The following is a 15,313-nucleotide window of genomic DNA, read 5'->3' as shown; positions in this document are numbered from 1 at the left end:
CTAGATCCTGACACATTCCGCTGCCTCTGCCTGGATACTCTTCCAGTTATATATTTCTCTGGTCTTAACTTAGAAATCATTTTGTCCAAAAAACCCCGATGTACTGAAGTCACCTTTCATGCCTCTTCTATGGGTGCTCCTCTATACATCCCATATGCTTTCCTATAGTGCTGTATTCTAATTTTCTATTTACCAATCTTGACTTAGTCTTCTTGAGGATGGGAACATGTTTATTGCCTGTGTAGCTCTAGTCCCTGGCACATACCAGGCATTCAACAAATATCAGGGGAGTAAATAACTTGATTCTTACCTTTCTCTCCTGTTTTTCTCCAGTTTGTCTTTCAAAATCATAATTTCTTTGTTCAGAGCAAGTTGCTGGCCTTCTGAGTCATGTAGTTCTTTCTTCAAATTTTTAATTTCATTTGCATGTATGCCTTCTCTTTTGGATAATTCCTCTTCATAAAAGATACTTTTCTTCTCCAAATCTGTCTTTAGTTTACTTATCTCTTGCTGATGTTCTATGCTATATACTCCTGGTGAGTAACTAATTTGTTTTTGCTATAAAATAATAAAAGATTAGTTCATCGATAAGAATAAAAAATATTAAATAACTTCTTTCTATACTATAAAGGACTATTCATATAGCTAAATATAATTTCTGCATACTATCACATAAAAATAATTCTTTATTAAAGGCTATTAATCTTTTGTCTGCCACATGTTGCAATTTTTTCTCAGTGTACATTCCTTTATTATTGTGTATTTTACAATCCTCTTCACAAGATTATGTATTTGTATTTTCTGCTGATACTTACATAATTATTTGTTTTACACTTAAAATTTTAGGTTTATATACAATTACTGTTGGTGTATGGGATGAGGGGGGAAAATCTACCTGCATCTTTTTTCTGATATGGAACCGATAAAAGGTAATAAATACATTTGTTTTTAAAAGATTAAATTGGAGTAGGGGATGGTAGAGCTATAATATACAAAAATAAAAAAGATGGGGCTTCTGCAATATCCAGGAACAAGTGACAAAGGTCTAATCTAACATCTTCATATTCACTCTAGAAAAAAATGATAGGTCTCTTTGCATTTAGGTAGGGCATTAAGGAGAAGAAATTTGGTTGAAAGCCACCTTTTTAGAAATTAGATTGATATACTCTCAGTAATAAGAAGATGTGTTAGCCCATGCCCCTTATGATCTCATCTCACCTAACAGACATATCTACAAAGCTTCCTCTGAGCCTCAACTAAGTCATTTACAAGATAGAGGGTTGGATATCTAATCAAGCCTCCCATGTAAATTACCAGTAGAGCTTATCTAGGGATGCATCTCTGCATAAATATTTTAACTTTTTCCTGACAGATTATTTCTTCCCACTAAACAGTCTTCCCTTCCTTCCACCATGATTAGAAAGTTGATATCAGCTTCCTACTGGTAAAAATGAGAATTAAGAATACTAGGTTGGAAGGATAGCTAATTTTTACTCTACACCAAAGAAAGCACATAACTAATACTCCTTTGAAGCCTAAAGAGGAAAAAATTAATTGAGCTTCATAAATGTGAAATCAAATGATACCTTCAGTCCCTCCAATTCATTTTCCAGTTGCTTGGAATAGTGTTCACTCTGTTCACGCAGTTTCCTGTCTTTAGATGCTTCAGCAGCTACAGCTTCTGTATGAACTTCCAGCTTTAAAATAAAATGAAAACAGTAGATTCCTGATTATAACTGTATTTCCAAGAAAATGTTTTCCCCATGGGAATTTACCTTGTAACAGGAAGATAACGCAAATGTTGAAATTCATATTAAATCACATTACCAAACTAAAAAAATAACCTTTTTGAAAAGTTAAAGAACGAAATATTTTTTATTTCACTAGTCTGAAAAGGCAGCTTTAAGCACTACCACACGGACACTACAAACTTTGCCTGACTACTAACCTCTTTTTTGGCTCTTTCTGTTCTGCGCAGTTCTTGCCTTAAGCTTTCAACTTTTTGCATCACCAGGTCCACCTCTTCTTCCTTATCTCGGACATGGCGAGCAAGTTTCTGTTTTTGGGTGTGCAATTCTGTTAGCCGCTCATTGATCTCCATGAATTCCTGCATGGCCAGTTTCCTCTGACAGTGTGCGTCTTTCAGCTCTTTGGATTGGTTTTTTAATCGCTCACTAGCCTGGACTAGTTCCTACAGTTTTGTAAAAAGAATATAAGTTACCAATTCTGCAACCTAGGGACCAAATCTGGCCATCAAAGTTGCTATAATGAAGTCAAGAAGAGCCAAAATTATTCACCTTAGGATAAAATTAAAATAAATGAACTACTTTTGAACAGATATTAAGAGCATGGTACTCTGTTCAAATTCTCAGTTCCTTATGCTAACATGCTAACTGCAAAGGAACTGCAGGCTTAACCTTCTAGTACCTTGGTTTCTACAAATAAAAAGTGTAGGAATACAAGATGTAATGGTCAAAATAAAAACTTTGTGATATGTAATGGGTATCTGTGCATATAAAAAAAGACTTAAAAAGCTCAATTAACAAGCCTCACATATAGAAGCTGGCACCCAATCCTGGGAACACACATTCTTCTCAAGCATATATTGCACATTTAAAAATGGAACAGCCTAAGCCATAAAGCAAGTCTTAGTAGATTTCAAAGAACAGATATCATACAGATCAAGTTTTTAAAATAATATTATCATTAAAATAGAAATCACAAAGTAAAAGGCTAGCCCTGGCTGGGTGGCCCAGTTAGTTGGAGCACTGTCCCATACACCAAAAGGATGCAGATTTGACTGCAGGTCAGGGCGCACCGGAGGCAACCAACTGATGCTTCTCTCTCGCTCTCACTCTCTTCTCCGCTCTCTAAAATCAATAAGCATTTCCTTGGAAGAGGAAAACAAAAGGCGAAGTTCCACAAAAATTCATTAGTGAACAAGAAAAATCATAAAAATACTAAATTATTTAGAATTGAAAATGCAAAACACTAAAAATATTTAGTATATACTGAAACTTGAAGCAGTAAAAGCTGTATTTAGCAAAAAATTTATAGTCCTGAAATACTTACACTGAAACTTAAAAAAAAGGCTTGAAATGCAATGAAATTCCACATAAAAAGAAAACACATTAACCCCTGCCCCAAAATATGAGAAGATAAAGGGTATAAATTAGTGAAAAAGAAATGTGAGAATGAGGGTCGACAAAACCAAAAGCTGGTTGTTTGAAATAAGTAAATAAATAAAACAAGAAAACATCTGATGAAATCAAATAAGGGAATAAGAATGCACAAAAAAATAATATTAAGAGTTTGTAACTATAGATCTAGAAGAGTTAAAAAAAGGTAATAAAAGAAGTACTGAAAAACTGTACCAATACATTTGTTACCTTATGAAATGAACAAATGCCTACAAAATTACAATTTATCAACAGGTTTTAAGAAGAAATAAAATGCCTGAATAGTCCTATAACAATTAAAGTAACTAAACCAATAAACTTTCTCCCATCCCCCTAACAGGAGAGACTCTCCAAGTTCAGATGGTTTTACAGTTGATTCCTCCAGTGTTTCAAGGTACAAAATGTTCCTCTTACACAAACTTTTTTGGCAAATACAAAAAGAGGTAATGCTACTTAACTCATTCTATGAGATCAGTATAATCTTGATATCAAGAAAAGATCAGAAAGGTAAGGAAAAAAATTGCAAGATAATCTTACTGATGAAAACAAATTTTAAAAATCCTAAAAAAGGGAGGGGGCAGGTGCAGGGTGAAGGGGTCAATGGGGGAAATAAAGAGGACATGTGTAATACTTTCAACAATAAAGATAATTTTTTAAAAAATCCTAAAAAAAAAAGACATTAGCAAATCAGTTCTAGTGATATATAAAGTGAGAAGCATGAACTCTGGAATTACACTTCTTGTGTTGAAATTCCAGCTCTACCACTTTCTAGCTCTATCATGATCTTGAACAAATGTACTTAACTTTCATGTCTTTTTTATTAGCTTCATCAGCAAAAGGTTATTTGTTTAAAAGCAAGACTTACAAATCTTCCCCAGCAGGATTTCACTCTGTATTATCAATGTATTATACACTATATCATAGGATACGATTTTTACTATACCATAAGCCACTCGTTTCTTTTTTGCATTGGCTAGTATTAATTCCAACATTTAAAAAAATATGCCAATTAAGTACAGTATTTTTCTCTAGTGCTTCAATATCATTTACCTATTGGACTATATTACGGTGTCCTAGTATTAATATATTTTGCTGATGTCTATGACACTGTTTAAGTGTTACACAAAGTTCTTATGAAAATAACTTTAGTTTGTTCACCTATGCTTTGAAAGACAAACTGACATTTTTTAAAAAATCATTAAAGCATTAAAGAAATTTTCTATTATAATCTTTTAAGAATGTTGATATCAGCAAGTCACAATGAAAATGTGCCTATATTTTTAATTTTTCCACAGATGCTACACTGATTTTACTATTCTCTTATTTCTCCATATTTCTTTTTCAGTAACATTCACTTTTAAACAAGTCATTTTATTAGTAACTTTCCAAAACAAAAGGTTATGAACTTTTAAGCCTGAAGAATGTAAGTTTTTCATTACTAGCTATTAATCAAATGACATACACCAAAATAATTCTTAACTTTTTAAACCAACTTTTTACAGATAAAATACACTATGTATAATTCATTATGAACGCTTTCAAGATACAAATTAAACAAGAATTCAGAAAGCCTTTAACGAGCTATCTGTATTTCTTACCTTATTTAATTCTTCTCTTTCTTGTTGTAACGTTCTGATTTGTTTTTCATAAGCCTTGATTTGTCTAAAAGCATCATCTAGTTCTCGCCTCACTGAATTAGCTTCTTCAAGTTGTTGCTCCAAGTGACTCGATTCTAAAAGAGAAAATAGTGTTTCTTTTACTATTTGTATAAAAGCAAATTCTTGAAACCAAAGTTTAAAGCAATTAAATTTTTTTAAAAAGTATTTTGAATTTGGTATTAGGCTTACTGAGTCCACATACCCCTCTGGCTTATGACAACTACATGCTTATCACTGTAAAGATGGAGAAGAGTTAATGCCGGTGTGAAAATGTCCATAATGCCTTACATGTCTATTAAAATAAAAAGACTATACTTCTAGAAAACAGTACCTTTAGAACCAATCAAAAACTTACAAGGAACAAAAAAGAACAAAACCAGCCAAACAAACAAAACAGAAAAGTTTTCTTCCACTGGTGACTGGCATTTGTGTGGTAGTGGTAGTCATTGTAAGATGGTTTCGCTTCTAATATTGTGGTTTCAGATCACCCAGCCTGGTTTTACTAGTGATTACTGAAGAATAAACTCTGACTTCTAAAAGTATTTAAAAAAACCTCTGAGATCCATTCCTCTATTTTTCAGATAAAAAACCGAGACCCAAAGGAGTTGAATAACATGCCAAAGGGCACATTGCTAAATGAGTATCCAAGCTAAGACCTGAGCCCAGGAATTCTTGCATCAGTCTCTCCAATTTAGAAAGTAATGTTATTATAATGTTTAACATTACCACTTAAAAAAGATTTATTATGAAGCAAAATAAATTATATTTAGTATATGTTTAAAAAATTGATATAAAATGTTCCTGGCAATATTTAAAGAACCGAAGCCATTGAAAACAGAAAAATCAAAACACATTCATTGTTAATTCTGTTCAGGATATTTTCTATTCTTTACAACCTCGTTACTCTGAGTGATATCCTCAGACAAGTAGCATTAGCATCCTCTGGTGGCTTGTTAGAAATGCAGAGTCTCAGGCCCCACTCCAAACCTACTGAATCAGAATTACTGAATCAGAATCTGTATTTTAACAAGATTCTTGGCGATTCGTTTGCAAATTAAAAGTATGAGAACAAATGCACAAATAATTGTGCGTTGTTGAGTTTGGTGCTTTCAATAAATGAAGTAGTATTTATACTATGTTAGTCCAACTGAAGAGTAAATATTTCATTTATATAGATAAGTCCTATAGTCAAAAAGTCACATAAATGTATCAGTGTATCACATGCTAACTGGTTCAAGATTTCTTAAATTCAATAATTTACTAATATTTAGTACCCTAAAGTTATAGATTAAAATCTTATTCATCTTAGGTATTTTGAAAGCCTAAATACTTTTATGGATAGCATAGTTTTTTTAGAATTTTTGAAAATATTTGCAAAGTTGCATTTGATAAATTGCAAAGGGGCTAAGACTGGAGTCAGAAGGAGAGTGGAACAACAAGGAAAGCATCTCTCTCTGATCCACAGAGCATAATGTCATAGCTTTTCCATTATGCTCTTATTTCTAAAGTAATTCAGAACTCATGTGAGATGAGATTTTACCTCTAATCATGAGTACAACATCTATTATTGTCCCTATCCACTCACTATACTTTTCCTTTACTTACATAATTTAGAGGAGAGAGGTGGGGAGAGAGAGGGAGTGGGAAAGAGAGGGAGAGGAGGAGAGGGAGAGGAGGAGAGGGAGAGGAGGAGAGGAAAAGAGAGAGAAAGAGAGGGAGAGAGGGAGAGAGAGAGGGAGAGGGAAAGAGGGAAAGAAAGGGAGAGGGAAAGAGGGAAAGAAAGGGAGCGGGAAAGAGTTTAGGGTTGGAGAGAGACAGTTCATGGAGGCACAAACCACCAACCTCAAGGCAATAAAAGAGTGGGTGTTATAAAGCGCATTATGGGTTACAAAAATGTTTTATTTTTTTTAAAAATCCTCATTTTCTCATAAAAATATTAAATGAGTGTATGAATTTTATTTTGGTCTGCAGATGGTAAAAAAATATACATTAAGTGACTATTATATGGTAGGAAACTTTGTCCCACCTTCTTGAAGTCAGAGTGTAATGAGGAAAGCAGATACTAAAATGAAATTGTAAATAATTATAAATTTACTAAATTTTTCTAAGAGTTTTAAAATATTGGAAAACGTTACTATAGGGAAAGAAAAGATATAAAAACCTCAATAGTGGGTAATTTGTTTAAACAAAGATTTTGCTTAAGAAGCATCAAGAAGAACATTAGATCCTATGTCCAGCAAAAATATTCCCTAGGAATGAAGGGGAAATTTTAGACATTCTCAGATGAAACAAAACTAAGAATCTGTTGGTAGCAGGCCCATCTTTTAAAAAATGGCTAAAAGTAGTTCTCTAAACAGAAAGCAAGCAAGAAACTCAGCAATTTCAGGAAGGAAGGAAGAGCATGCTATATAAAAATATGGGTATATGCAATTGGATTTTTTTCTCCAGTTTTCTAAATTATATTTCATGACTGAAGGAAACATTATAGGCTTGCCTGATGTTCTTCTAAAATATATGGAGAGGAAATACTTAAAACAATTATATAATGAACAGGGAGAATAAATAGCTGTTATCAATATAAAATAGACTGCTCTCTCTTTAAACTTACTCAGATTGCAGGATGACTCTAAACCCTGAAAAAGGTTCACATTTCACTTCCAGAAAAAACCCAAAGCCCTGTAAACACTCAGTAAGACTACTGATCAGACAAAAGGGCTCTCCACCCCTCTAGCTCCCCAGCCTCATCTGCTTCCATTCTCCCTGCTTGCTCCTCCTACTCCAGCCATGCTGTCCTGTTTCATTTGAACTAAGAGGCCCCTTCTGACTCTGGGCCCTTGCACTTGCTGGTCCTTCTACTTGCAACATGAGTTCCCAATTCAACTGATGGCTAAGCCCCGTAACCGTCTTCAAGTTTTTGTTCAAATCACCTTTTCAATGAGGCTTATACCTGGACCACCTTACTTAAAATTATGAAACTCCGCATCACGCACTTGTGATCCTTTCCTCTTATCCTGCTCTATTTTGAAGTTCTTGTCCCTTCTAGCATCCCAAGAGCCTAAAACAACACCTGGTACACACAGTAGGTGCTCAATAAATATTTGTTGAATGAATGAACTAATGAATGCATATAATAGGTACATCAAGCGTTGTCAAAATTAATTATAATCTCAGCAATACACTGAAAATGAATTTCACATGCCATAATGCCTGCATACAGGTAATTCCCTTGTCAGTTCTTCCTCACTCCCAATACTCTTTCCCCTGCTCATAGGTATATTTTGCCAGATAAATTCCAATTAAATATCCCAAACTAATAGGTCTTCCAACAAAGTCATCTTTGCTAACTTAAATCTGGGTTAGGTGCGCCTCCTATGTACTCTCCATGTACCTATGTTCATTTTTTTGTAGCCTTCATGTATGTATTGCAAAAACTATTTGTTTATCTTTTTCCCAGGCCAAAACGTCAGCTCCTTGAGAGCAGGAACCATTCTCATTTGCTCCTTCACTAGCATACAGCCCAGACCACATGACACATGACAAGTACTCAATAAATGTTGTGTGTGTGGAATAAAACATTTTTAAAGATCTACTAAACTCCATTTATAGTGAATCACAGAAATTTACCTCTTACTTGTTTCCTTAGTTTTTCAATTTCTTCTTTTAAATTTTTTATTTCTAAATCTTTGCTTGCTGTTAGTGGACCATCAACAGTTGAATACTGCAGAGCTTGGACAGTCTGTGTGGACTCTTTAAAAAGAAGAATAAAAGAAAAAAAATAAGAAATCTATCCATACATTAAATTTTTAAAACTAATGGCAATATATATTTCTTTCTAGAGAAATCCTTATATAATTCCACTAGTCAACACATCTTATCCATTAAAAAAAAAAGCATGTAAACACATTAAAATTAAATCACAAAACTCCACTGTATGTCTTTAAAATTACAATATACAGGGTGGGACAAAAGTAGGTTTACACTTGTTAATATGGAAAATAATACAGTAATTAATAAATAATACACAAATAAATTCTGTGTTTTGAGTACTCAAAACTCTAAACCTACTTTTGCCCCACCCTGTATGAAGAAAAGTGTCATCATGTGACAAACGTTCTGTCAGATGATGTATGAAAAACTGACCTGGCTATGAAGGAAGGTTTGGGGGTTGTTAATATACAATATGTAGAAGCGCTGGCCTTCCAATTTTTATGCATGAAAGAGGAGGCCCACTCACAGATGACTTTGGCTCATCAGTTTAAAGAGATTATTTATCTTGTGGTTCTAATGAGAAGATGCAAGGTATTAAAGAAACATTAACTATTGAGGCTATTCCCAGATAGTATCAAAAGGTATGGAGAAAACTTTAAAACCATTTATGTCAGAAAGGACGCTACCCTTGTTCTAAAATAATAATTATGGAGGGTTCCTAAATAGTCTCTACCTCACCATACTTTTTGTTAGTACAAATCATTACTAATTGTTCTATATTAGTCGTGCACCACTTAACAACACTATTTTCTGAGAAATGCATTCTTAGGCAATTTGGTTGTACAAACGTCATAGAGTACACTTACACAAACCTAGACGGTATGTCCTACTAATGTTATGAACCTGAGGCAAGTCAATAGAAGATATTCAAATTAAACACAAAGAAAACTAAGAATGGGAGGAACAGGATCAGAAATGTGGGACACAGTCTAAGATACATACAACTAGAGTCCCAGAAGGAGAGGAGTGAAAGGGGGAAAAATCCACAGAGATTATAGTTTAGAATTTTCCAAAATTGATAAAAGATATCAATCAAGATTCCAGAAGCTCACTGCATCCACACAGGACTTTATATTAATACAAAGTAAACTACACGTAGGCAGGTAAAACTGCTTGAAACTCAAGTTAAGGAGAAAACCTTAAAAGCACGGAGAGGGAAAAGAGTGTACATTCAAGAGGCCAAGATTAATAGTTGGATTTTCAAATACAATGGATGTAGGAAAACAGTGGAATAATATTTGTACAGCAATGAAAGAAAAAAAAAGCCAAGCTAGATTTCCACCCCAGCCAAGTATCCTTCCCGGGGAGGGGATGGGAGTGGGGAGGAGGGAATCAATGGGAAGGGGGGGGGTAAAAAGGGACATCTAATACTTTCAACAATAAAGATAATTTTTTTAAAAAATGAAGGCAAACGCATCTAAGACAAAATCTGAGAGATTTTTGTCAGATATCAAAAGAAACACTTAAGGAAGTTCTTCAGATTAAAGAAAAATGATTCCAGATGGAAATATAAATCACTAGGGAGAAATAAAGAGCACTTAAAGGGTAACTATGTGGGTAAATAAAAATATATTTTTAAAATTAATGAGTAATAAATATTGAAGGTAACAATAAATGTGTTGAAAGGTTTACAACACTGAGGTAAAATATATAACAATCACACAAAGGACTGTTGCAAGGTTTTTATACTGTTTGTGAAATGGTAAAGTAACAGTTATTTTTCAAAAAAGGGCATATAAAGACCTAACTGAAAAAAATGGGCAAGAACCTTAAATTAGGGACTTCACAAGACTAAATATTTAAATGGATAGTAAATATATGAAAAGACACTCAACCTCATTACTTACTAGGGAAGCACAAATTAAAATTATAGCATAATGCCACCATAGAGACACTAGAATAGCTAAAAGCACACTATTCCATGACCCAGAAATCCTACGCCTAGATAGATGTCCAAGAGAAATAAGTACATATGAGAGAGAAGGGGGGGGGAGAGGGAGAGAGGGAGGAGGGAGAGGGGGGGGATATGTTCAGAGAAACTAGGGTTGCAATAGTCAATATCTGGAAATAACCAAAATGATCAACAGCAACGGATTGGGTGCTATGTTCTGAATGTTTGTGTCACTCAATTTAATATGCTGAAATTGTAACCACCTAAAGACGGTATCAGAAGATATGGCCTTTGAGAGGTGCTTAAGTTATGAGGGTGGAGTCTTCATGAATGAAATTAGGGCCTTATAAAAGAGAGTTGTTGAAGATCCCTAGCTCCTTCCACCAGGTGAGGACACAGCAAGAAGACACTGGTTATGAACTCTCACTTGACCATAATGGATGCTGATCTTGTACTTCCGGTCTCCAGAACTATGAGAAATAAATTTCTGTTGTTTTTAAGCCACCCAATCTGTTGTATTTAGTTATATGAGCCAAAACTTTGGATAAACAAAATTTTTGGAATAATGTACAATGTAATACTAAACAGCAATATAAAAAAAGAGCAAACTATTAATATATACATAACAGATGAATCTAAAAAACAACATGTTGAGTGAAAGAAGCTAGATACAAATGAGATCATACTATATGATACTATTTATATGAAATTCAAGAACAGGTAAAAATAATGAAAATAAAATAGATTTATTTCAGAGCTGTGGGAAGCAAACAGGCAAGGGGCATGATGGAACTTCATGCTGTGCTACAAATGTTCTACACATTGACTGGGGTAGAGGTTATATGAATGTACACATGTAAACATTTACGGGGCTTTCACTTAAAAACAGAGCACTTGCACGCTTTACTGCTTGTCTAGCACCATTTAAAAATGAAAACAGAGTGACATTAGAATCACAGTGACATAGGTCATTCTTTTTTTCTATCTCCTCCAATTTACAACTAATTGGACATCCATAACTAAACAAAGTGCCTCTGCACAGCACTCTAGTATATCCAAGAGATCCATCCAAATGTGTATCCAAAAGTGGGTGGATTTGACCTAGGAGGCGGCTACAGAGCCATGGGAGTTATAGCAGCAGGGGTGGCAGCAGAGACCTTTCTAGCAGAGGAGGTAGAAAGTGAAAGGGGTGAGTAAAAGTCAGCCTGATCAAAAGGGCTGCAGCTGGAGGGAACCCTATGCTCTTCAGAACACCTGGCTTACTGAGGAGACCCCTCAGTGATTGGGGGAGGGAAAGGAAAGGGAAGAAGGCAGACAAAGAGAACTAAATTTCCTGCTGTCTGCCCACAGACCTCTGGGGCTCCCCTCACCAGTCCATGAGCACACCCAAAGCCCCAGGTGCTAAGCACAGCTCCCCCTCCCTTGCCACCAGCCTTTTTAAGCCTATTCAAAACTTTAGAAGTGAGTCAGAGCCCTTAAGAGAAACAAGACACTTGTACTATATCGCCACCTTCTGGAAAACAAAAGAAAGGCTTCTGGTTGCCAAGTTGTTGAAGTGTTAGAATCAAAGGAAACCATGTTTTACCTAAGAAAGATATTTGCCTCTTCAAATGTGATGACAGAGGCACATTTCATGAAACACTAGAAGACTGCAGTAATACAGTATCACAAAAAGAAAATGACAATTCTCCAGCAACCAAATTCAAATACATGGTATACTGAAATCTGATAAAGAATTCAAAATACCCGTTATGAAGAAATTCAACAAACAAAGGAAACTCAGAAAGGCAATTCAGTGAACTCAGGAATAAAACTAATGAACAGAGTAAGTAATTTCCCCAAAAGGTTGAAATTATAAAAGAACCAAGCAAAAATTCTGGAGCTGAAGAACTCAGTAAAGGAGATAAAGAATGTATGAGAGCACTGGAAACAGAGCAGTCCATATGGGAGAGAGAATAGCAATCTGTATGACAGTTTTAGAAACTATTAAGGTGAAAGAAAAGAGAGAATTAATATTGTAAAAAGTGAAGGAAACTACAAGAGTTATCCAAAGTCCATTAGAGAAGCCAACATATGAATATTGGGTATGCCAGAAGGATTGGGGGAGGGGTGCAGAAAGTTTATTTAAAGGAATAATAGCTGAGAATTTCCCAAACCTGGTGAAAGAACTAGACATACAAGTCCACGAAGCTGATATAACACTTTACTATCTCAATACAAAAAGATCTGCTAATAAACTGATGAACAGAATAGATTCAATGACATGGAAGCATAGATCAGACTGACGAATGTCAGAGGGATGGAGGAGGGCAGGGAGGAGGAGGGGGACAGAGTAACCAAAGAATTTATATGCATACATGTACAACCCAAGGACACAAACAATGGTGGGGAGAGGGACTGGGGAGGGGGTGGAATGGGTCATTGGGGAGAAAAAGGAACATCTGTAATATTTTAAACAAAAATAAAATTTAAAAATAAAAAAGGCCTGCAACACCCATTAAATTAAAATGATCAAAAGTCAATTATCAAAGAACCAATTTTAAGGAAATCCAGAAAAAGAGAGAAGTAAACAACAAAGGAATCCCCATTAGACTATCAGCAGATTTCTCAGCGGAAACTACAGTCCAGGAGAGGGCAGAATCACAAACTCGAAGTACTGAGAAAGAAAAATTGCCAGCCAAGAATACTCGATCTAGCAAAGTTATCCTTCTGATATCGAGAAATAAAGGCTTTCCCAGATAAACAAAAGCTGAGGAGTTCACTACTAGACCTGCCTTATAAGAAATGTTGAAATTAACTCTTCCAGCTAAAATGAAAAGATTAAGGTGACAGAATTAGAAAACTGTAACTCTAATTTAGATTGGTGTTAAACAATTATAGCATAAGTGTTAAGGGAAAAAAGCATTGAAAATAATTATAGCTACTACAATTTGATAACAAATTCACACCAAAAAATGAGATAATTTGTGACATCAAAAATATAAAAGGGAAGGAGTAAAAGGATAGAATCTTTACAGGTGAATGAAGATAAAGGACTAGGAACAGAAAAAAGGGGCTATTTTATCTATGAGATCTTTTATATAAACCTCATGGTAACCACAAAGCAAAAATCTAGAGCATATAGACACAAAACAAAAGGCAAGGGGGAAATGAATATATAACCATGGAAAACTATAAACTTACAAAGGTAAACAGAAACAGAAGGAAAAAGAAAAAAATGGAAATTCAAAATAACAAGAAAGAAAAAGATAATAGTATTAAGTCCTTCCATATCAATAACTACCCCGAATGTAAATGAATTGAACTCACCAATCAACAGGCACAGAGTGGCTGGCTGGATTAGAAAATAAGACCCAACAGATGCTGCCTGCAGGGGATTCATTTCAACTTTAAGTACTCAAAGTGCAAGCACAGAAGATGAAGCATTCACAACAGCCAAGATGTAGAAACAACCTAAATTCGGCCAATGAGTACATGGATAAAGAGGTGGTACACACATGACGGAACGTTCTTCAGTCATGAGGAAGGACAAGATCCTGCCATTTGCAATAGCATGGACAGATCTTGGGACATTATGGTACATTGAGATAAGTCAGAATGAGAAAGAAAAGTACTGTATGATATCACTTACATGTGAAATTCAAAAAAGTCAAACTCATAAAAAATAGAGTAAAATAGCGGTTACTAGGGTGTGGGGATGTGGGTGATAAGATTGATGTTGTTTAATGATAGAAACGTAATGAGTAGTAAATAAACCATAGAGAGAACTAACGCACAATATAATGAATATAGACAAAATTATAAGTATGTAACGTGATAGAGGTGCTACTTTATCACTACAACAGCAATCATATTACAATATATAAGTGTTTCAAGTAAACACTATATACCTTAAATTTATACAATGTTATAGGTCAAATATATTTAATTTAAAAAATCAACTGTCCTAGCCATTTTGGCTCAGTAGACTGAAGGGTCCCGGGTTCGATTCCAAACAAGGGCACATACTTTGGTTGCAGGCTCAGCCCCGGTTGGGGCTGTGTAGGAGGCACCAGTCGATGTGTCTCTCTCACACATCGATGTTTCTCTATCTCTCTCCCTTCTACTCTCTATGAGAAGTAGGAAAAAATATCCTCGATGAGGATTAAAAAATAAAATAAAATAATCAAAAAATCAAAACTAACTTGCATGAAAATGAGGAATTAATTCACATGCAGAGATCTTAGCAACATATTGGGGGAAAAACACAGAAAACAGTCTGTTTTACTGATGTCTACAGAGCCTTTTTCTCTTCTGGACCTCTAAAGCATAATAGCAAAATTTTATTATTGTAACACTTTCCCTCTTAATAGTTACAAGTTTCTTGACTATTTATGTACACACTCATTCACAAAATGAATTAAGTAAAATACATTGCATGACACATCCTTTATTTTGAAGAAAATACAGCAGGAAAGGGGTAGAGTGAGTGCTGGGAATGAAGGAAGATTAAATTTTAAATAGAGTGGTCAGGAAAGAACTCACTGAAAGGTAACATTCAAGTAGAGACCTGAAGCAGGTAAAGGAATGAGTCACGTGTATTCATGTGAATTCCAAAGGAAGAACTTTTAAGGCAGGACTACAGCTATGGCAAAGGCCCTGAGGGTGGGGTGTGCCTAGTTTGTGGAAAGAACAGCCAAGGAGCCCAGGATGGCTAGAATAGAAAGAACAAAGGAGACAGTAGTAGGGCATGAAGCAAGAAAGGTAATAATCTGGATCATACATTAAATGAGTTTGGCTGTTAATGTGAGATGGAAAGCCATTAGGGCTGGGGATGA

The 15,313-nt window shown here is 34.9% G+C and overlaps 1 protein-coding gene across 6 annotated transcripts in view; it reads right to left on the bottom strand.

The window, feature by feature from the left end:
* Window positions 1-15,313, bottom strand: part of CDC42BPA (CDC42 binding protein kinase alpha) — a 145,261-nt gene that overhangs the window by 58,926 nt on the left and 71,022 nt on the right. For 5 of the 6 annotated variants that reach the window (XM_016201428.2, XM_087828890.1, XM_016201421.2 and 2 more), the window contains exons 11-15: window positions 8,462-8,584; window positions 4,778-4,911; window positions 1,949-2,191; window positions 1,587-1,697; window positions 311-558 (exon numbers count right to left, since the gene is read on the bottom strand). In XM_016201428.2, coding sequence (XP_016056914.2) covers window positions 311-558; window positions 1,587-1,697; window positions 1,949-2,191; window positions 4,778-4,911; window positions 8,462-8,584 — 859 coding nt within the window. The remainder of the gene's footprint in view (window positions 1-310; window positions 559-1,586; window positions 1,698-1,948; window positions 2,192-4,777; window positions 4,912-8,461; window positions 8,585-15,313) is intronic. The other variant, XM_016201427.2, reaches the window with a different exon arrangement.

Source organism: Miniopterus natalensis, chromosome 21 (assembly GCF_054644295.1).
Source record: "Miniopterus natalensis isolate mMinNat1 chromosome 21, mMinNat1.hap1, whole genome shotgun sequence".
In the NCBI taxonomy this organism is placed as follows: Eukaryota; Metazoa; Chordata; class Mammalia; order Chiroptera; family Miniopteridae; genus Miniopterus; species Miniopterus natalensis.
This window is presented reverse-complemented; position numbering and strand designations above follow the sequence as displayed.